Here is a 23,987-nt window from a genome sequence, read left to right on the forward strand (position 1 = left end):
TAACAGGTCAAGGCTCAAAGAGGACTTCCCAAACTACCCCATAGGGAGTACCTTCTTCTCCTCCAACTTGTTCTCCAACGACTTACCATGTTGATTTTGTTCACAGAACTTACCACAATGTGTAATTATCTATTTCCTTTCTACTAACTGTGTCGCCTGCTAGAATATAAGTTCCATGGGAACAGAGAGTTCAATTCTTTTCTTCTCCACTCAGTCCCCAGGCTTATCCTAGGGCCTGACTCACAGTAGACTCTTGGCAGATATTTGCTGGAAAAAATGAATTCAAGTCTTTCCAAAAGAAAAAAATCTCTTTGGAATTCCGAAAGTTTAGGAACCATCAATATTTACTATTGTTCAGAAATATCCCATTCAGATTGCCCACGTATACCTGTATCAAATATGGGGAATGCTTATTTAAAGGCATTAAGCAAGACTATTTTAAGGCCCACTTCAGACATAATTCTGTATAGACTACTCATTGGTTTGTCCCAACCTAAACCCCAGGATGGTGACTCTATATGTTGGTTGGTACCACCTGGTTCAGGCACCAATCATTAGCAATAACTAAAAATGTTCCTCTACATAATATCTTATAAAAGATTTAGTTGGGAAGAAATAATCACATGGATTAGAATAAACAATATTGAATTTTTAGTTACCTGACACATAAACATATATACACTATAAATAGAAGTGTAGTTGAGGAATGTGAAAATATTATTTTGAAAACTGGCACAAGAGTTCTTTTTAGGTAATGAACTGTCTTTGTTTAGAATAATATCTTAAGATATGCTTAAATAGTGGAAGTAGAGGGTCTGGCCCTGTGGCACAGCAGTTAAGTTTGCACATTCCGCTTCCGCAGCCCAAGGTTCACCGGTTCGGATCCCGGGTGCGAACAAGGCACCACTCAGCTAAGCCATGCTGTGGTAGGTGTCCCACATATAAAGTAGAAGAAGATGAGCACAGATTTAGCTCAGGGCCAGTCTTCCTCAGCAAAAAGAGGAAGATTGGCAGCAGATGTTAGCTCAGGGCTAATCTTCCTCAAAAAACAAAAAAGAGTGGAAGTAGAGGCTCGGTATGAGTTGGAAAGAAACAACAAAAAGGTTACAAAATCATTCTGCATAAGAAATTGAGAAACAGGGGAAGAATAGAGAAGAAGTAAATGAGGAGGAAGAGTGGGAGAGAAGGCTGAGCAAAATGTCAGGAGGCTTAACTTGGGTTGGTGGAAACAGAGTAAGGAAATAAAATTTTCAGTTTTAAATTGGCTGCTGAAAGTGTTGAGTATTTGCTGTATAGCCCCCCAATATAGCAAATATTGTCTTTAAATCTCCAGGAAGAGTCTACTACGTGCAGCTGCCTCTCATGAATTTGGGGTGGGAAATCTAGGAGGAGGGGCTGTAACCCACCCTTGGGCCAGTGCCAAATGAAGATAAAGGAACAGCTGCAAGATACACAGTGGAGAATGGGAATTCAGCAGAAGCCAGAAATCAAACCTGAGGTTAGCAAGAGAATGGGGAGGCCAGAAAAACTGCAGGGAATTTGGGAAGAGCATTGGTTTTCCCATAAGACATGTGAAGGAGTTCCCAGATGAATTTATGTAAACATCAAGGTATCTTCATCAAGATATCTGACTTCACAAATAATCCAAGAGCCACTGATTGTTACTCTGCTGATAAGTGTTAATGACTCCTCACCACAGTATTAGTGAAAACCCTAGTTAGGGATGATAGGCAGTGGGTGTTCCAATTTGGATCCTCTCCTTTCATTGTTCTATTCTTTTTGATTTGTTTCCATTTTCCCTGTGGTTCCATACTCCAGTCTAAACCATATTAGCCACACTCATAAGTTATTGTTTTTTATTATTCTTAGAGTTGGTTAGCCAGAGCAAAAAAATTAAATTTATGAAGTCTTTGTATTGGGAGAAGTCTAGTGAAAACTAAATTTTAAGCAGTAATAGACAGAAAAACTAAAAGTTTCTTCAAAGAGCATTTTCAATTCAACTAAACATTTATTCATTGAACTCAACAAATATTTATATATCAGATACTTTGCTAGGTTCTTGAACTTTAAATAGGGATAAAACCCAATTGCTTCTCTTGATGAATTCACAGTCTAATGGGGATGCATAAACAAATAATTACAGTATAATATAGTAAGTGCAAAATGTAGTAATAATAATGGCATTTATGAGTTTTTAAAGAGAAGCAGTTAGTGAAGCCTGCAGGAGGGGTCAGGGGTAGTGAGGCTTTTTGAATGAGCTGACAGCTGATTGGATCTTAAAGGACGTGAAGGTCTAGTGAGGTAGAGATGGGGAAGGGAATTAGAGTTGGGTTAGGAATAGGAGAGGTGAACAGAAGTGGAGATGTGCCTTCTAGAAGGGATAGCATAGGCAAAGGCCTGGAAGGAATAGGCTACATAGGGAACCACAAGCAGTTTTGAGTTGCTAGAGACAAGGAGAAGATGCAAATGAAGCTAGAGAAAAAGGTAAGGGATAGATAATGGTGGGCTCTGAATGCTATGAAGGGAAACTTCTATGCTGCTGGTGGGAATGCAAACTGGTGCAGCCACTATGAAAAACAGTACAGAGATTTCTCAAAAAATTAAAAATAGAAATACCATATGATCCAGTGATTCCACTTCTGGATATTTATCTAAAGAGCATGAAAACACTAATTTGAAAAGATACATGCACCCCTATCTTCATTGCAGCATTATTCACGAGAGTCAAGACTTGGAAGCAACCTAAGTGCCCATCAAGGGACAAATGCATAAAGAAGATGTGGTATACATACACGATGGAATATTACTCAGCCATAAAAAAGATGAAATTGTGCCATTTGCAACAACGTGGATGGACCTTGAGGGTATTATGCTAAGCAAAATTAGCGAGACAGAGAAGGACAAATACCGTATGATTTCACTCATATGTGGAAGATTTAAAAAAAAACGAAAACATAGATATGGAGAACAGATTAGTGGTTACCAGAGAGGAAGAGAGTAGGGAGGGCGAAAGAGATAAAGGGACATATATGTATGGTGATGCATGGAAACCAGACTTCTGGTGGTGAACATGATGCAGTCTATACAGAAGCCAAAATATAATGATGTACACCTGAAATTTACATAATGTTATAAACCAATGTACCCTTAATAAAAAAAGAGAGAAGTGTAGACCATCATGTCTACAATGGAGAAACACTCCATTGTTTTAAGGCAGAAAAGTGACATGGCAAAATTAGAGCTTTAAATACATTATTTCAGTGACTGTAAAGAGAACAATTCAAAAAGGGTTGTAGTGGCACCTAGGGTTGTACCTATATTTGAGGTAGACAAAACAAAGGAGATTTGTTAGCAAATTGTTGTTCTAGTTCAGGTAAGAGATGAATAGATCTGAGGCATGGATAGCGAAGATGAAGAGGTGGGAACAGATCAAGCAATGTTTAGGAAGTTAAATTGTCAGGGCATGATAATCGATTGGATTTGAGAAGTGAAGGAGAGAGATTACTAAAGAATTCTCTTTTGGATGACAAATATGGATGATAGGGTCAGGAGTTAAGACTGTGTCTACAGAGGAGAAACTAGTTTAATGGAGAAGATGAAGAGGTCCATTTTAAACATGTGAAGTCCCAGGTGCCTGTGGGACAGCCAGAATGAGCCAGAAGGGACAGCATTGGAACTCATCTCTGTACAGGTGGGAGCTGGAACATTGAGGGTGCATCAGATCACTCAGGGAACATCTGCAGAGTGAGAGGAGGGCTGGTCAAGGAAGATTCCAGGGAGAAGATAGATAGACCACCAAAGAAGGTAGAGAAGGATGCTCAGAGATGTATTAGAGAATGAGGAGAGTGTGGTGTCCTTAAAATAAATAATAAATTTAAGAAGGAAGAGATCAGGGGCCGGCCCCATGGCTGAGTGGTTAAGTTCATGTGCTCCGCTTCAGTGGCCCAGGGTTTTGCCCGTTCAGATCCTGGGCACAGACATGGCACCACTCATCAAGCCATGCTGAGGGAGCGTCCTACATAGCACAACCAGAAGGACCTACAACTAGAATATACAGCTATGTACTGGGGGGCTTTGGGGAGGAGAAGAAGAAGAAAAAAAGAAGATTGGCAACAAATGTTAGCTCAGGTGCCAATCTTTAAAAAGAAAGAAAAGAAGGAAGAGGTCAATAGTATTATGTGTAACAGAGGCGATGCAATATAGGGCTCGAGGGAAATACTTTAAAAGGCGAAAGATTTATGCGATCTGAAGAGAAACCAGAGTATCGAGGAAAATACTTTAAATCTATCCTCTTAGATATCATTTCGAGAGCCGTTGTCATAGAGTAGTAAGAGGTTAACATGCGAGTAGGGAGGCGACCTCCTTGAATATCCAGGGAGGATATTCAAACCAGACAATGACAGCACCAGAAGGGAAAATTATTGGCTAGTCTCATGTATAAATATAGATACACAAAAACTAAATAAATACTTACGGTTCATTGAAAATATAATATAATCAAGGAGGATTTAATTTCAGAAGTGGAATGATACTTTATTTGTTTTAATCTATTAACATAATTCACCGTCTTATCCAATTAAGGGAGAAAACTAAGTGACCACCTCAATAAATAGAAAAAGAAACATTTAATAAAACTTAACAGTCACTTTATGATTTTAAAATACCCTTAGAAAACTAGAAATAGACTGTCTGATATAATATCAAAAATAATAAAAAACGTACAGCAAACATCATACTTAAGGGTGAAATAATGGAAACATTCTCTTTAAAGTCAGTACAAGATATGGCTATTGTATCCATTCCACATTGTCCTAGAGGTCCTAACCAATAACAAGAAAAGACAAGAAAAAAAGACAAGGCATCAGAAAGGAAGAAACAAAGTCATCATTATATGAAAATAATATGATTATCTACACAGAACATTCGAGACAACCTTTTGACATGTAATCAATACTTATAAGAGAGTTCTTCAAGGTTGATGGACACAAAAATCAATGTTTAAAACCAATAGTGTTTCTATACATCAGCAATAACCAATTAGAAAATATAATAATAATACCTAAATTATAGTTTCAAGAAAAGCCATAACGTATGTACTCAGAAATAAAACTAACAAAAAATGTCTAAAACCTACATGAAAAAACTATAAAATTTTATTGATGTATATAAAATAGGAGAGATATACCATGTTCTTGAAGGGAAAACCCAATATCATAAAGAGGCAATTCTCCTGAGTGTATAACTTTTGCTAAATTTGCAGTCAGAATCCCAACAGGGTGTTTTCTGGAATTTGACCAGTTGATTCTGAAATGCACATGGAAGACTTCAGGGCCAAGAATAGGAAAGGCAATTTTGAAAAAGAAAAGTAAGAAACGGGAGAAATTAACACAGTGTGGTACTAGAGCATAAATAGATAAATGGACCAATAGAACAATCCAGCAAGCAACACACGAGAACCTGGTATATGATCGAAGTGAAAATTCAAAGCAACAGAGAAAAGCTGGACTATTCAATAAATGGTGCTGGATCAATTAGTAACCATATAAGGAAGAATTAGATCCTTCCCACTGTACACATAAATAAATATCAAGTGAATTAAAGACATCAGTGTGAAAGAAGGAATAATGAAGCTTTCGGAAGATAACAGAGAAGAATGTATTCATTACTTCAGAGTAGGGAAGACTTTTTTTTTTTTGAGGAAGATCAGCCCTGAGCTAACATCTGCCAATTCTCCTCTTTTTGCTGAGGAAGACTGGCCCTGAGCTAACATCCGTGCCCATCTTCCTCTACTTTATATGTGGGACACCTACCACAGCATGGCTTGCCAAGCGGTGCCATGTCTACACCTGGGATCTGAACAGGCGGACCCCAGGCCGCCAAAGCAGAACGTGCACACTTAACCGCTGCGCCACTGGGCCAGCCCAAGAGAACTCTTTTTTAAGGCATGGAAAACTTAAACCATAAAAACGGATGATAAGTTAAAATTAAAATTTCTGGGGCTGGCCGGGTGGTACAGTGGTTAAGTTCACACGTTCCGCTCCTTGGTGGCCCGGGGTTCGCCGGTTCGGATCCCAGGTGCTGACATGGCACCGCTTGGCACGCCATGCTGTAGTAGGTGTCCCACATATAAAAAAGTAGAGGAAGATGGGCACGGATGTGAGCTCAGGGTCAGTCTTCCTCAGCAAAAAAAAGAGGAGGACTGGCAGTAGTTAGCTCAGGGCTAACCTTCCTCAAAAAAAAAAAATTAAAATTTCTTTTTGAGAAAAGATATCATAAACAATGTTAAAAGACAAGACTAGGAAAAAATATTTCCAATTCAAATAACTGACAAAAGATTAGGGCACAGCATATATAGAGAGAGAACTTTCATAAATCAATAAGAAAAAGGCAAAAATGCAATAGAAAAAAAAGTCAATGAATGTGAATAGGCAATTCAGAGAAGTGAAAATCAAATTGCCAATAGCATATGAAAAAATGCTTAACCTCTCTAGAGGATAAAGCAAAATGTAAAAATGGATTGCTTCTCATATATATGAGAAAGGCAAAATTAAAAAATCTGATAGTGCTAAATACCAGCAAGGATGTGAAGATAAGAAACTCTCATACTCTGCTGATGGGACAGTAAATTGGTACAACCACCATGGAAAACAATTTGCAAATATTTTGTAGAGGGTAATAAATGTATACCCTACTACATAGCAACTCAATTTCTGGACATATATCTAGAGAAACACTTGTATATGCACAAGGAGAATTGCCTTAAGGATTGTCAATGCTTTATTGTTTGCAATAGTAAAAAACTGGAAACAATGATCAATAGTGAAATGTATAAATTAATAATGGACTATTTATATGATGGATAACTATACAGCAATTAACATGAATGGACTAGATCCATGAATATTGACATAGATAAATCTTGAAAACACAACACTGAATGCAAAAAATAAACTCCAGGATATATTATGTATATGTAAATTTCATGAAGCCACATAAAAATTCAGCAGAAAAAATCACCAAAGTATTTGCATACACACGTATGTATGTGCATGTGTGAGAAAGATACATACCAACATTAGAGTAGTCATGACATCTTGGTAGCTAGGAGAGAAGGGGATTGGTTGGGGTGTAAAGGGGACTTCAGCTATATGTACAGGAAATATTTCTTTATTTTAGAAAAAGTAGGGCTGGCCCGGTGGCGCAGCGGTTAAGTTTGCACGTTCCCCCTCTAGGCCGCCCGGGGTTCACTGGTTCGGATCCCGGGTACGGACATGGCACTGCTTGGCGAAAGCCATGCTGTGGTAGGCGTCCCACGTATAAAGTAGAGGAAGATGGGCACGGATGTTAGCTCAGGGCCAGTCTTCCTCAGCAAAAAGAGGAGGATTGGCAGTAGTTAGCTTAGGGCTAATCTTCCTCAAAAAAAAAAAAGGAAAGAAAAGAAAAGAAAAAGTAGTGACTGGGAGGTGAGGAGCTAGTGAAGACAGTGAGTTTAGTCTACTCTTTCAAAAAGTTCAGATGGAAAAAGGAAGAAGAAAGATGGACAGTGACTTGAGGAGGACACTGAGTTGGGAGACCCCTCCCAACGTTTTTCTTATGACAATTTTTAAACATACAGAAAAGTTGGAAGAATTGTACACTGAAAATCTGTGTACCCACCGCCTAAATTCTACAAAGAGAATTTTGCTATATTTAGTTTATCACACCATCCATCTATCCATCCATCAACTCATCTAATTTTGTGGATGCATTTCGAAGAAAGTTGCAGACATCAATGTACTTCATCAGTCAGGAGCTTTTTGATTAGATGGAAGAAATGAACACATAAATTGAGGGAAGGAGCCAATGTTGAAAATACAGTTGAAAGAAAAGAGAGAGAAAATCACTGCTCAAGCCCTGAAAGACGTGGGAGAATTTGGTTTTTGAAAAAGAGGAAGGACCTCTCATCCTCTGAGGCTGAGGGGAAAGATGGTGGTGGGTGGGGATGTTGAAGGACATCTTGCTCAGTGGCCTCAGTTCTTCTCCTTGAAATTGGGGGCAGAAAGATTTGTGGAGAATGAGAGTTGGGAGTTGACTAGGTCTTGAGGAGAAAAACAAAGATTAGTTATATTTACTGGAGAGAATGGAGAAGGAATTGATCAAAGACAAGTTAAGGAACTGATGGAGTCTCTGAGGGCCCAGCTGAGCTTGAATCTGTAGCAGCACAAGACTCTAGATTATGTGATTTTTCTCTAGCCTGCAGCTGTTTGAGAAGGAGGAACAGAAAAAGCAGACTGTGGGGGTGATCCAGAGTTGACAGTGTGCAAGGAAATGGAAGAGAGTAGTATGAGAGTATTTCAGATGAGCAATCATTAGTCCTAGGCAGGGCATGGACTAGGAGAGTCTAGGAATAAAATAAAGAGATCAGCAGATTTGAGGTCTCATGAAATGTAGAAATGGCGCCTTTGCTAAGCCACAAATTTAGAGAGAAACTTTGCTCTAACTAGGCTCATTGCTACCACTCCAAACATAGAAACAAATCTTGAGCAAGAACAAAGTCCTAATGGCCTCTCCAAAAACTTTGCGGCCGCCCTCACCCCATCTCTGCATTTTGACGGAAACTTTACCCAACTGGGACATTAAAAAATGTGTTCCAAAGTACAATATTTGAAGCCCATCTCTCTCTCACCCCTATAATCCTCAGTCACTGATTAAAAGGGAAACACTTCTAGTCACCTGTCCTCTCTTTTACCCTCATCCCCTTAACAGTTTAGTACTTTCTGACGTCTTCAGCTTATCGCTATGAACTGCCTCTTTCTCATCTCTTGTGCCTATCACCACAAAGCCCTTAATCATCCTTTTCATGGAACCATCAGGAACCGTTATTCCATTGTCAATAAAATACTCTACATTCTTAATATTTCTTCTTGGAAGTATACTCTCCATTTCTTGCCTTGAATTAGGGGGTCTCCTTCAAGGCTAGGATTTGCCTTGCAAATTCTTCTAGTCCGGTGCTGTTCATTCTCTCATGCACTTTGTACTGATGTGCTGTAGAGGGAGTTGGGGTGCAGGGGTTGGCATTTGGCTGGCCTCCCCTTGCTACTTCCAGACCATCACTCTTTAACTTTCATGTAAAAACTCTTCCTTCTCTTGAGAATAAGCTCTACCCTCTGCTCCTCCCTGCTACTAACCAACCTTCTGGTTGCTTCCTTTCATTCCCCAAAGACTTTCAGATATAATTCACAGTTGTCCTCTTTACCCCACCTCCGACCATCATCCTAGGAGTTCAATAACCTAGCTTCCTAATTTTTGTACCTCCTTAACCCTAGTCACCTTCTCCTCCACTCTACTTAAGTCACCACTTCCCAGGAGCACATTCTATATCTTATCATCACTCAGACATTACGCCTCAGCAATCTTAAATTCTAATAGCCTAAGGATGTCCTGTTATAGACCAATGGGAAAATGACCCAAAAAGCTTTCCAGATTTCTTATTCTCTATACTAGCCATCAACCCTGATCAATAATGGTGACACATTCAGGAGCTGCTATGACCATCTTCATCCATATTTAGACAACAGCTTACTAGGCATATATTTTTGATTTTATTTTTTGTCTTTGCTCACAAGAGTCTTAAATAGGCTCTGGCTATTATAACTGATGTCTTGATACGTTTATTATAATAAAGGCAAAATGAAAATGGGCCAGTGTAGCCTCCCACATGTTGACCAATTATGATAATATTCCTTTCAGGGTAATGTGAAGATAGTGGAATCATTTAAAAAATCACTCCTCTAGGGGCCAGCCTGGTGGCACAGTGGTTAAGTTCACATGCTCTGCTTTGGCGGCCTGGGGTTCATGGGTTCAGATCCCGGGTGTGGATCTACACTCTGCTCATCAAGCCATGCTCTGATGGCGTCTCACATACAAAATAGAGGGAGATTGCCACAGATGTTAGTTCAGGTACAATCTTCCTCACCAAAAAAATCTCTCCTCTAGAATCATTGGCTTTAATTTTTTTATTGCATCTTTTGAGGACTCCTTAGAACAACAGAGCTAAAGAAGTGATCATTTTCTTTGGTGAGGGTGAAGTAACTTGGTGTTTCTATAGTTACTGGAAGAACACAGAAATTAACTTGCTGAAGATTAACTCCTTCAGAGATTGTGTTAGTTAATAGATGGTTGGTACTGTGTATTCCAGGCACAGCTGGATTACACAAAAGATGTGGTGTTTAGAGCACTGACAAAAGCAGAAGCAAACAAGAATACATACAACATTTTTAAGAGTTTGAGATTTGCCTTTTCTAAATCAAGTTCTGTAGTTGTCATCACTGAAAAAAAATCAGAATTTTGTTGCTCTTTGGGGCCGGCCAGGTGGCGCAGTGGTTAAGTTGGCATGTTCTGCTTCTCGGTGGCCCGGGGTTCACCAGTTCAGATCCCGGGTGCGGACATGGCACTACTTGGCAAAAAGCCATGCTGTGGTAGGCATCCCACCTATAAAGTAGAGGAAGATGGGCATGGATGTCAGCTCAGGGCCGGTCTTCCTCAGCAAAAAGAGGAGGGTTGGTGATGGTTAGTTCAGGGCTGATCTTCCTCAAAAAAAAAAAAAAAAAAAGAATTTTGTTGCTCTTTCTAAACACTTTGCAAATTTCTTTTTAATTACATGGGGTGAAGTGGGGAACCTTATTATTTTCAGTGCTTAGGACTTAAATCTAAAGGATTAATCTAAAGGATTTAATTAGGCCCTGATGTCAAGGGCCCTTGTGGTTCCATCTGAGTGTTTTTATTCTTTTTGCATTCCTCTATTTGAATGCTGAGGTGAGGTCATTATTTTGGAGAAGCTTTGCCAAGAAGAAATGACTGGTGAAGGTCTGTTTGTCTCTGGCCTGTTCCACTGCTTTCCCAAACAATATCATCATTGGTTAGTACAAACAGTGACCTTCTCTTAGGGGCCATGGGCCAGGTATAAAAGAGGACTCACAAAACCCAGGAAGATTCCCAAGTCTTTCTTGGTACCAATGAATGCATAAGATCAAACGGTTTCTAAATTTATAATCACCTTCAAATGTTGCTGTGAGGAGAGTCAGACCTCTGTAAGTTCTCTACATCAACCTCAGTCAGTTTCCCCATTTAGAAGACTCACTTCCTTTCTACCTGACCCCCTTCCAAACTTGACTTACGCCACAGCTTTTGTTTTTATCCATCTCTTTCTACCCAGAATGCAGTGGAATGAATGGCAGCTACCCAACCACTCGAGGTTTGCTGTCCTGCCCTCCTGAACAAAGAGACTGAGAAAATGGAGAAATAGTTCCTTTTAAATACAGACCCGTTTCAGGGAATTAGCATTATATTTTCTTTTATTGCATTAGATTCTGCTTAAGATTGAGGATGCAGGATGCTCTTGATAAGGGACAGACAAGGTTGAAAAGGGGGACATACTGTGCAATGAGGAACAGCTGAGAGCTACAAAGATAGGGCTGTGCTCATGTATAAATAGAAATGTTGCTGCTACCCTGATGAATCAGACCAGATGTTTCTCTGATGTCTCTGTTTGGTCCTTTGGTTTAAAAAAAAAAGTATAATTTTGCTAAAATTATATGTGGGGCCAGGAATGTGGCACAAATGCTTTAAGCTTAAATGATATGTAAAAGAATAAAATTACTTTGCTGAGGAAACCTTTATCAACAAGAAAAATATCCATTTAGAGAAGGACGGAAAAGGGCAGGAAGGAAACAATCTGTTGATGGGTTGATGAATTGAGATTCAGGAGATCTGAATTCTAATCCTTCCTCTGTCAATAGTTGTGTGACCTTGGGCAAACCATGTCATGTTCCTGGTCTATATATGTTTATTTTTCAAATGGGGGAGGGGCAGGGGAGAGACTGGGGGTACATGGCTGAGTTCATTAAATTGCTTTTTTAGTGTCTTTTGCAGCCCCAAACATCTATGAACACAACCAGGTTTTCCTTTTCAGTTTAATTTTTTGTTTCCTGGCTTCTGGTTTCACTGAGGGGTTGATACGTGAAAGACATCGTTGGGGATAAACATGAATAACACAAGGCCTTTGCCCTCAAGATGTTGATAAGCTAACAGCAAATATTAGAGTTACACAAAGGACTGTAGCACAAGATACTGTGATTGGTTCCAGAAGATGGACAGGAACAAATACCATGGGAACTCAGAGGAGGCAGAGATCATTGCCAGCTTGGAGGATAGGAAATGACTTGCTGGAGGAGGACATTAGCATTTGATGGAGAGGGGAGGGCTTGAAGGTTGGGCTTTTAGCAGGCAGGGATGGAGGAAAGGACATTCCTAATATAAGAAAAGAGCAGAGGCAAGGGGCAAGGAAAGTGCTGATGTATTTAGGGAACAGTGAGCCATTTGGGTTGGCTGAGCACAGGCAATGAGTCAGGTAGTCATGTGGTTCAGGACCACACTTGGGAGGCCCTCTTTTTACCGAGGAAGGTGTGCCCTGAGCTAACATCTGTGACAATCTCCTCTATCTTCTATGTGGGTCACTGCCACAACATGGTTGACAAATGGTGTAGGTCTGTGCCTGGGATCCAAACTGGTGAACCCGGGCTGCAGAAGCATAGTGCAGGGAACTCAATCACTATGCCAAGGGGCCGGCCCCCTGGAAGCCCCTTTTAACCTCAATAGAGCATGCATTTTACTCAGTAGGCAGCAGGGAGCTGTTTTTGAGCTTGTCTGTGACCTGGTCTGAACTGTGCCTTAGGATAATTCACCTACAGCAGAGTGTAGCAGGAACTGGAGGTGGAAAGCCCTCAGGGAAGGGAGGACAGCTGACAAGCTAATGCATAATCCTGGTGAAAGCTAACCAGGCCTGAGCCAGGATGGTGTCAATGGGAATGGAAAGCAGCGGTTGGATTATGCAAGCTAGGGTGGAGGAGAGGACTCAAAGGTAACTTCATGTTTAAGCAAGTCTGAGGTTGAACCTTCTAGTTCAACTAACATAAAAAGGAAATTCAAGAAAGGAAGGGTGTTTGGGCCAGGAAAGGGGGGGAAGGAGTTCACTTTTCAGGCATTGAGTCTGAACTACGGGAGGCATATCTTAGCAGAGGTGTTTAACATTTACAAACTCCTGACTCGACCTCAGTACTGTGCATGGGGCTGGAGAGGGTATCTCAAAGACATTATCCAAGTGCGAGAGGAAATCATAGAAGTTAATAGAACCCCAGGGAATTGGAGAGTGAGACAAGAACACAGACAACAGAGTCCCAAGAAATGTCGAAATTCTTCCTTACAATGAACTGGGCACGGTCAATGTTATAAAATATAATCAGGAGAGTCCTGCATCATTGTGTCCAAGGGGAGAGGGAATATTGAAAGGGAGCGGCTGGTGAACTACAGTTTGAAAGTTGCATTCCTGCTTGGGGGATTAGCTGCTTAGAGGTGGCATCTAGATAGGAACTGGCTTTAAGAAAATAGTTAAGAGCATTTGTGAAGAGGGAACCTCTTATGTGTGTGTTTTCTGATAGACGAACATAGGAGAAAATTGGACACATACCAGGTCCTCAGGTTGTGACATCAACAGTGCAAATCCTCACCTCTCCTTAATATTGGCGATGTGTACTCAGAAACCAAGGCCTCTTTCTTTCGGAAATCTCAGATTACTGCCAGCCTTTGTTTTTCAGACTAGTAATACCTGGGGAATTTAAGATTATTTTTCCTCCTCCAAAGTTCCCCAATGATTAGTTCCCACTAGTCCTGGGTCTTGGGTTTGATTCCTGGAGTGGAATTCCAATAACAATAAATATGTAGATCACCTCTGAGAGCTTAGTGTCTGAAGCTCTAGAGGGAGGAAAAAAGAGGAGGGGGTTGGGCAGGCAGGGAAATGAGACTTTAGCTCTATTGTAGTTCACACACAAAGGCCTGTTTGCAAACTACAATGTAAACTAAGACTTTATCAGCCAAGGATTTATCTTCACATTAGGATCTGGGATTACATCAGGGAGATAGCAGTGGCACAAATCCGAGTAGGATTAACTGCCTCCCAGCAGTGCAAATTGGTTTATCACTTTTGTTTGTTTGTTTTGTTTTTCTTCTGTATTTTTCTTATGTGATAATAATTTGCAAAAACCCACGAAATACTTACTTTGGGCTCCACAATTGTTACAACAACTCTACCCACCAAAAGAACAACAGCAACAACAACAAAAAAACCACTTAAGGAATCCAGATTCATCAGTGAATTAAAAAATTACGAGACTAGGGTTTTAATCTGTCTTCTCACTAGCTATGTTACTTTAGGTAGGTTGCTTCATAGAATTCTATGCTTCAATTTTTTTCATAGGCTAAATGGTGATTTAAAAAATACTGGTTGTACTTATCTCATAGAATTATTGTTCAGGGTGTAAAAGTATTTTCTCTTTAAATTATAAACATTAGATAAATTCCAGATGTACTATTACTTAGGCGACTAGATAAGCACTGCAGCTAGTCTGGGGTCTGAACGGGGAGGTGAAGCAGGGACCAGGATTTGGAGAGTCTAGATGAAGAAAGTAGGATTCCTGAGGGTTGGCAGAAGCTGCTTCTTCAGCTCAAGAATGGATGATGCCATGAGAGAGCAAGCTTGATTAAAAACTTCTGTGAATGTTTCATACACCACTCCTAATGCTGCTTTGAGATAATTGCTTGGGAAAATAAATTCCTTATATGACTAATAAAGAGATGCTCAAATTTGTACATCTGATGCCCATTATTCACTTGCTCTCTGACTTCTGTTACCATGACTTCAACAGTAATTTAGTATAAATAAAAATGCTCTAGCTCTGTTCAGTGCTGGACCCTGTAGTCTCTGTGCTTCAACACCTTCCCTTGTCCACTCAAGCAGTGAAGAATATGATGGTTTAGACTTGGAAGTCTGACTATGAAGACAGATTAGAAGAAATCAGTGTTCTAGTTATTGGAAATGATCACTCCAATACATCACCAAGCCACATATCAGCAAACTTAACCAAAAAGTTTCTTGAGGAACGAAGTTGGAGTAATCAACATCACTGAGACATTGCAGACCTATCTATACTCATGGTTGATTTGCCAGGTAACTTGGCTGTTCTTCAGTGTCCTCACCTGTTAAACAAGAGGCAGGATGAGATTATCTCTAAAGCCACTTTCTACTTTGAAATACTGTGACTTTAAATAAGAGTTTGGAGAAAATTACAAAATGCATATTCATAGCTCTTGAAAAGCCCAAACAACACACCAGGATCCCACAAAACCAGAAAATGAAAATCTCCACTTGTAGACCAGTCTCTGTGCAAAGTAGGGACAAATGAGGGGAAAAAAACCACTAAAATAACCCCCAAAAAGTGTTAAAAAAGGAAGCCACATATACTTGTGGAACTCTTGCTCCATTTCAAGTAACCATGTTCAACAAACACTGTTGGAGACCTACTATGTGCAAGACACTATTTTCAATTTTAACGTTATTATTACATTGCCAGCAATCTCTTAAACCTCAACTGGTGAATACCGCCTTGAGTGGGCACAAAATTAAAGCCAAGGTCAAGGGAGACAGAGTCCACCAATAGACCAAAAATAAAACACAAGTGACATCATGAGAGGAAAAGAAGCCAACAAATTGCACAAAGATCAAAGGCAAAAAAAGAGAAACATGTTTGGTCAATACTGGGCTTTCGAGCATTTCATGTGCTTGCGAGGCCCGTCCATCCATCCACACGACACTTCTTAACCATGCTATTCTAAACCGATGACAAGTCCAGCTTCAGCGCGGACAGGGCGCAGAGCGCGGATCCCACACATATCCCACAATCCCAGACCCCGGTGCCAACTCTCCTCCCTGGGAGGAAGGAGTCGTTTCTTCTAGGGTGACTGTAAAATAAAGCAACCTCTCCGAATCTCTTCGTCCAATAAGAAAGAAATGTTGGTCCGAACAAATAAAAACATCAATACACACATAAAAGGAAAAGGGTGAGAAGAGGAGAAAGGGAAACTCTTTTCTTTTCTTTTTAAATTTCCCGCACCCCTTTCCCTCCCCGCCTCCCCACGCCGCCTCCACTTGCAGCCGCGCCTCGGGAGACCGGGACCACGCACGGCTGGGCGGTCGGGGAAGGGGATTTGCAGGGGAAGCGGGACTGGCCAGACGAATCATTCGGGGTCCGATTTTTCCTGCCTTCGGTGGCAGTTCCTCCTCTGCTTCATTACTCGATTGCACACGCGGCCGGCTCTCGGCCCTCGATTGCTCAGGCCTATCACCCTGGGATGCCGCCTGCCGCCGCCACCGCCGCGGCTGCCGGGCTTGTGGGATCCGCGGCGGAGCCGGAGCCGGAGCCGGAGTGAGAGTTAGGGGGGGCGGGCCGGCTCATTCCTGCGTGGGGGCTGAGGACAGGCGGACGAGAGCCCGGGGCCACCGGCCCACCTCAGGCTGAGGGAGCGGACACTCGGAGTCCCTGAGGCGGCGGCGGCGGCGAGAGCCGGTCAGAGGGGGCGGCCCCTGGCGGCGACGCCCCCAGCCCAGCCCAGCCCTGCCGGCCTCCCCGCAGCCCCAGCCCGAGCCGGGTCTGGCCGCGAGAGACGCCGGCGGGGGTTAAGGAAGGCGGCGCCGGGGGAGCAGGCGGGCGAGCCGCCCCTCCCGGGTCCTCCACGTCCCCTCCCGGGAGGGACCCACACCTGAGCCCGGACCCACCCCCGGCCGGGGCCACGCTGGATCCGCCTCCCGGCCTGGGTTCCGCCCGCCGGCTGCAGGTGGGCTGCGGCGCCCGAGCCGCGGGCAGTGGGCGGCGGGGACGGAGGTGAGCGGCTCCGCGCCGGCCGCCGCTCGGTCCTGCCCCCGCCGCGGCGCTCTCCTCCTCCTCCCCGCGGGCAGGGCGCCGAGCCGCGCGCCCGCCCCGCCGCCGCCGCCGCCGCTTCCTCGTCCCTCCGGGCACCATGGAGCTCTCGCCGTCGTCCGGAGGAGCCGCAGAGGCGCTGTCCTGGCCGGAGATGTACCCGGCACTGGAGTCCGACTCGCCGCTGCCCCCGGAGGAGCTGGACGCGGTTGTCCCAGTCAGTGGGGCCGTGGCCGGTGGCATGCTGGATCGGATCCTTCTGGAGTCCGTGTGCCAGCAGCAGAGCTGGGTCCGGGTGTACGGTAAGGACCACGGCCCGTTGTAGAGGCTGGTGTTTCTTTGCTCAGGCTAAATTCATCCCCTAGTCTCAGTCCCATCCCTCCCGGGTCAGTTTCCTACATCCCTTTTTGTCCTGGGGTGCGTTTCTGACAAGTTTCTCCACGCTAGCTCTTGGGGAGAGAGATGTGACTCAGAGTGGTCTTTGGACCCTTTCAGGCACCTGCAGTAAGTTTAAGGTTGAGTTGGGCTTTGCAGACTTAATTCTTAGGCGATTACTTCCCGGGAACTGTCAGCCAGTCTTCAAGAAGGTATGATAGAATACGGCATGAAAGCGAGTGAATGGGGTTTCATTTCTTTCTCTGGAGTGAGGCAAGACTGGAAACCAAGATGCTATGAAAAAGCTTTGCAGAGGATAAGATAATAATAAGATGAAAACCCCAGAATACTTATTTGGTGGGAAGAGACTCATCTATAACCTCTTTCTGAACCTCACTTTCCAAAGGCAACCTCTTAGTCCAGGGGGTGTGGATTGTTTCAGCTTGCACTATTGTTTCTGATTCTCTTTGTAAAGTGACTGGGTTGCTACTCAGCAAGTTAAAAGTGATGAACACACTAAAACTTTCCCTTTTTTGTATTCCTAGTAACCACCTCTTTAATTAAAACTGAATGATGAGATTGTATTAGAGTGAGCCTTGTGGCAGCATTAAAACCACGTTGGTTTTGAAAACTCATAGCCCAAGGATTTATAGCCTGGCATTCAGGACTGAGTTGTGGCTTTCCAAAATATTGAAACGTCACGATGTTTATTACTTAGCTCACATGAGCACAAAACACATTAGTAATGTGGCTGAGTATAAGACAGCAAATTTGAGGCACCTGGGATCAAACACAACGTTAAGATGTTATCCTGCAGTCATGTGCATCAAAGCCTGCAGTCATCAAGTACATTATGTTGTTTTTTCTTCATCCTTGTGAACAGGGTATGTATTTACTATTCAGGAGTGACCAAGATTTAGACGTTGTCTCTCTGCATAGTTCTGTTGATTTCACTTCAAGTCTATCACTATCAGAAAGACCACAGACCCAAGAGTACAGAGATTGGAGTTTTTGTCTCAGTTGTGCCACTAAGTAGCTTTGTGATTTGGGGGAGATCAGGTCACTTTTTTGACCTCTGATTCCTCATCTGTAAAATGAGTGGATTGGATTAAATAATCTTTTGATGACCCTTTCAGTTCTAAAAATCCAGTAATTCTTATAGCCAATTCTTAAGGATTTACGTATGCACCACTTATTTTGCTGGATGTTTATAAAATGTTTCTTGATGTTATTCTAATTAACTGAAAGAATTAAAGCAAAGGAGTGGGAGATGATGCAAGGTCACCGAGTTCATTCTCAGCAGATTAAAAACTTTACTGCCTGATTTTCCATCCACTGCTAATCCCGCTTAGTTGATAATTTATAACAGAGCTTGATGAGAATCTGAAAATGAGCTTGAATTAGGGTATATTGTGGTTACAACATTTTCTCATTCTATTCTCCTTCCTATCCTTACACACTTCTTTGGCATATTGTTTTTTATGTGAAGTTAGAGATAGGGCCATGTTACTACAAGATTATGTATATAATATAATTCAGTATTTTATTGTCCAAAACTGTTCCGTCTGGTTTTCAAGACCTAGTGTTAACTATCATTCTTTGCGCGTAACCCATAAAAACATGTGCTTGTTTTTGTTCATTCCTAGGGCTGGATTTGTGAGAAGTGTGTGTGTGTGTGCATGTATATGTATACACATATATTCTTGAATATATATGTGTATACATATACATATGTATATATTCTCTCTCATGCACACATACATACTGTGTATTTCAGAGCCAAGCTACAGACTTTCCACTGCGTTGTAACTTTTTTCCTTCACTATCAATTAACCAGAACTTGTTTTTATTTACTGTTTAGTACTGCTTCTTTCCTTCCTCTAAGGCAGCTCATCCTGGATACTCCTTTGTTCTCTTTAGTTTGATGTAAATATTCCAAAACTATCTGAATGACTCTTGGCTGTTCTGTGTCCTTAGCTAGTTTTTAAGTCGCTTATTGTGTAACTCTGAAAAGCTGTGAAGAAAAAGAATAGAATGTAGAAAATCAATTTGGAAAATACTGGTTTGTTTTGGTTTTCTTGTTTACTTGTTTGTTTTGTGTGTTCAAAAACCTCTTTGTTTTGGAACATTTAGGTTCTTCTACACAATTTAAAGAGACTTTGATGAGTGTAGTCTAATGTTTTTTAAAGAAATCCAGAAATGAGAAACTAGTGTAGAGCATACAACTAGGGGTTGAGAACCTGGGTTTTCATTCTGCCTTTGCCACAAATTGGTTGTCTAACTTTGGGCAAGTAATTTTAACTCTGTGGGTCTAGGTTTCTACATAAAATGTGGAATCTGGAGTAATTGGTGTCTCTGGTCCATTTTAGCTTTAGAGTTGTCTGATTCTATGGCCTGGCCTATTATTTTACCTACAACTTGGCCTACCAGTTCCAGCTTAACTCTTGGGGCCAGGCATCAAGCAAGCCCCTAACTTAATGCATTTAAATCATGATTGTCAGGGGATCCTGGGGAGCACTTTTATCAAAAGGTCAATGAACTGAGTTCTGAAAGAAGACATGTTGAGGGCAGATGTATATTTGTTTGGAATGTTTTCACAATGATAGGAAGGTGGGGATGGGGCTCTTGCTCAGGTCTAGCTCATTCAGTTTTGAGACCTAACCTAAAATAGCCATGGGGGCTTTAAAGATAAGGTGCAAAATAAGGAGATGTGTTAAGAGCTGCTGGCTTCTGGCTGTGGTGCACATCCTCTGCAATAGATTTATGTTTGAAATCAGTATGCAAACAAACAACAACAACAAAAGTACCCCTCCCCCAAAGAATATCTTAACAGAATCTTTTAGGAACAATATTTTATTAGTTTGCCTCACTTGAAGCAAAATGTAAAGACTGGGCACTGTTTTGAGTTTCCTATTGATAGGTCTGGCTCTGTGGTCGATAATACGTGTATCCAGAGTTTTGTGGATTGCTGTTATTGGAAAACTTTTTTGGAGTATGTTCAGAGCTTTGTAATAGGTGGATCTATATTTAGAACACAAACAAATGCACATCTTTGAGACACAGCTAAGAAAATATTTATGCTGTCTTATCCTTCATTTTCTTTTAGTTGTAAAATGTTTCATTTGTTTTATTCCAGTATTATAATAAGTTGTGCTTGTGCCCTGTCAAGATTATAAAATTTTTGACACCAGGGAGTCTGTCTTGTTTATCTTTGTATTCCTATCTTGCCACCCCCTTTATTGTCACTGTGTCTAGCAGATTGGTACCTTGCTATTAGTAAGTTATTGTCTGTTGAATGTTGATCCATCTGTCCTTTGACCATTCAGATCTCAACCTGACTGTATGGGTGGTAGAGTAGCTTAAACAAAGGCATGCCACAAACAGCTAAATATGGATGCAGAACCCAAGAGCATCAAATGCAGAACATTTTTCGGATATTTATAGCCTCAAAGCAAAGTCAATTGGCTGAAAAAGCTCAGCAGCCTAGCAAAAGGAAACGGGAGCAGCAAAGCCAGCCTCACTGTCTGTGCTTTCTGGTAAACAATGAGAACATTAAAATTAACTACTTTACCATGAATGGATGGCAAGTGTAGGGCACTATTTGGGAGAAATTTAAGATATCCCTCTCTAGCGGTGGCTGCATTGGAGCTCTGCAGGCATCAGCACAACAGGTCTGCAAGTGTATGCACAGATGTGCTCTTGGATAACTAGAAGGGAGATATTGTTATCACAATAAAGTGATCACCAAGAAATCAAATACTTTTTAATTTTAATAGTATCAGCAGGTCTTACCTAAAATATTCAGCCAATAAAATAAATAACATTAACATTATTGTTTTCTGTTAAGCTTAGTATGCATCTCATTGTTTATTGATGACTGATAGGGACCTGCTGGAAAATTTCTAAAGGCTGATCCTCTTTCAGGGAGCAGAAAAAAAGGGAATTAATCATCTGCATCAAATACCATATAATTCTAGAAGTGTGACAATGGGAATTTGGTAAGAATTTCTTGTGAACTGGATATGAATTGATGGGGGCAGAAGTCTTAAACCTGGTTGTAGTAAATAATGTTGCTTATTCTTCACGAATTAAGACAAGGATGAGATATATGTCATTGCATTTTTGGAGATTGTCTGTGTATTTACTTAAAATGTTGCAACCAGTAAAAGTCCAGGAAATTGTTTCATTTTGGTTCAGTATGAATTAGATGTGACTCACTGGCCTTATACAAAATGTTCTTAACATAACTAACTTTGAATATTCTTAGCGAATCACTCATTCTTACATGTCTTATATATGCACCTCCTGACGCCTGTTTTTTTAAATTTGTGGATGAATGAAATTGTTCTACCAAGACTAAAAGTTTTGTGTGCTCTGTCTGGTTAATTGGTTGCTAGAAGAAAATCAGTGAATGTGTACCCATTACATCGCAAAACCTGTTCATGTTACTTAAGTGTTTTAATTTCCTCAGTACTGTTCATTGAATGTTTACAAACTAGTATTAATACTTTAGGAATTCTTGGGGTCTTAAGCTTGTGTTCAGTACTTAGGTTGTAGCATTGACTTTGAATGTTGACACATTAATTTCCCACGATCACCAAATACATTTTATACACATTAAGAGTAGACAGTTCTTTACTAAAATAAGAACTTCCAAGAATGCCTAGGCACACGCTGTTTGTCTTAAATTATATTGATTTCAGATAGCCCCATTTTTTTCTTCCTTTGAGAGAAAATTTGTATATCTCATTTAAATTGTATATTCTATTAATGTTTACAGATGATGGACAATTTCCTTTATAACATCTTAGTATTTTTCTACTGTCTATCCTGTTGGTTTATTGCTATTTCATTTTCAAAGAATGAAAATATTTTTGAAGAAGGGAACGTCCACAATCTGTTTTTCAAAATTGTTTGGACTAGAGTGCTTGAGAATTCAAAATTTTTTGATTTCAGGAAATATAGTATATATACAGTGACATAAACCCCCTATTGGGGTCTGGAGCAACATCCAAGAATCAGTCATGTTATATTTCTGCAATTAAACAAATGAATATTCACATTAAGTATGGTTTTGTTGGCGTAGGTCAGATTGTACTGCTAGAGAAGTTATGAAACAAGCTTTGGTTTTCAGAGCTTTCTGGGTTTAGGAATTGTAAGTGTGGATTTGAGGATCTGTACAAATTATCTGACGTAAATTATATGACGTTCTGGAACGCCCTTCTTTATTTCATAATAGTTTATAATGATTGCCTTTATCTTGTTCAGATAATAAAATTCAGTGCATACACCTTTAAAAATGATGTACAGTTGTGTCCAGTTATGTTGAATGAAATCAGTTTCTTATTTGCTAAGGAAAAGAGATTCACGTGACAGAGAAAGTAGGTTTTATTGAGATTACGAAGGAAATGGTGGCAAGGCCGCGGTTTCCAATGCTTTGTTTCATTAGGAAGAAGGATGAGGTAAGTTGAAGGGAGGGTTTATGTAATTGTTCTTCACAGTTCCTCTCTTCAGTGGCACAAAGTGGTTTGATCACCTTTTAAGCAGGTGAACCACAAAAAAGCATTCAACTAATGACTGAGTTAATCCAGAAAAAATTTAGCTGTCTGCTCCCTTGTCCCTCCCTGTTGGAATAACTTTTAAGTAAGTAGAGAGGTGTTTGGTCTTGTTAACAAGGAGGAGGAGTTTAAAGTGTGCAGAGGACACTTGAATTTGCTTTGTCCTGTCTAGGCGGAGGGATAATTGTTCTCTGATGTTCCTAAAAACACCTTTCCTCCTGAAGGCTATCAGGTGCTCTTCAAGACCTGTAGGTAGAGAACCGTTTACAGATTTAATGTAGCTTATTTTCTAGTGGACAGGCAGCCATCAAGAAGTACCTGATATGCAAATAGTAGGGAAAAGCTGTCAGGAAGCCCAGTGCCTTGGTGTTAGTGGGTGTCTGGTAAACAAAAGAAATAAAAATTGAACCCTTGAAGGCATGACAGCATTTCATTTGCTTGCCTGTGATACAGAAGTCATCTTCCTTATCTCTATGCAGGGTTCAAATGTTGGGAGTCTAAGTTTTACCTTCCCTTACCAAGTGTTGGTTACATTACTTAGTCGTCTGTGTCTGCTTTGCTCATAAGGGTCCCATTTAGATCGTGATTGTATTTTTATTCCTCCATCAATTGTCTTCAACATCGCTCAAGTTCTATTCATGTTGTGTCATTTTCAGTAGGCTTTCTAGAAGTACCCCCTACGCTACTCCTGAGTCTAAGAGATTGATAACACTTGCAGATACTGTTTGGGAGGGTGAAAATTTAGAGAGGAAAGTATTTAACATAAGGCAGGAGAACAAAATTCAGGAGGTTAGTGTGAAAAGTTACAAAGAAACTTCAAAGTTGACAGTCCTAAATATTTTTCAAAACAGTTCTGTAAGTTTCCTCATTAAGGAAACTGGCTCAGGAAGTTTAGCTTATTCCCAAAATTGGAGACAAATTCCACAGTTGGTCAGGATTAGAACTCTTAACCTCAGATTCCTTAGCCTCCTGTTTTAGCATCTAGATCTTACTGCTTTCCCTTAGGGAGGTGGCCTTTCAAAGCTGAAGGTCAGGAAAACTCGACAGTGAGAAATACCAGATTGTTAGTTTCACAGTCTTTAAGGGAAATGCTGGAAGTACCATTACCTAGGTAACAGAAAACAAAAATGGACAAAACATCCAGAAAGTAGGAGGATGAGAATAATCTCATAGTGATCCTTAAGAGGGCAGATTAGATATTTTTCTTCTCTGTTTTCCTAAATTCTTTATTCTGCAATTGGAAGTGATGTTTTAAGGAAATTTGAAT

The 23,987-nt window shown here is 40.9% G+C and overlaps 1 protein-coding gene across 4 annotated transcripts in view; it reads left to right on the forward strand.

Moving 5' to 3' along the window:
• The first annotated feature begins 16,213 nt into the window (after positions 1-16,213).
• RASAL2 (RAS protein activator like 2) overlaps positions 16,214-23,987 on the forward strand; it is a 366,259-nt gene continuing 358,485 nt past the window's right edge. For all 4 annotated transcript variants that reach the window (XM_070591621.1, XM_070591624.1, XM_070591622.1 and 1 more), the window contains exon 1: positions 16,214-17,089. In XM_070591621.1, coding sequence (XP_070447722.1) covers positions 16,888-17,089 — 202 coding nt within the window. In that variant the 5' untranslated portion in view covers positions 16,214-16,887. The remainder of the gene's footprint in view (positions 17,090-23,987) is intronic.

Source organism: Equus przewalskii, chromosome 23 (assembly GCF_037783145.1).
Source record: "Equus przewalskii isolate Varuska chromosome 23, EquPr2, whole genome shotgun sequence".
In the NCBI taxonomy this organism is placed as follows: domain Eukaryota; kingdom Metazoa; phylum Chordata; class Mammalia; order Perissodactyla; family Equidae; genus Equus; species Equus przewalskii.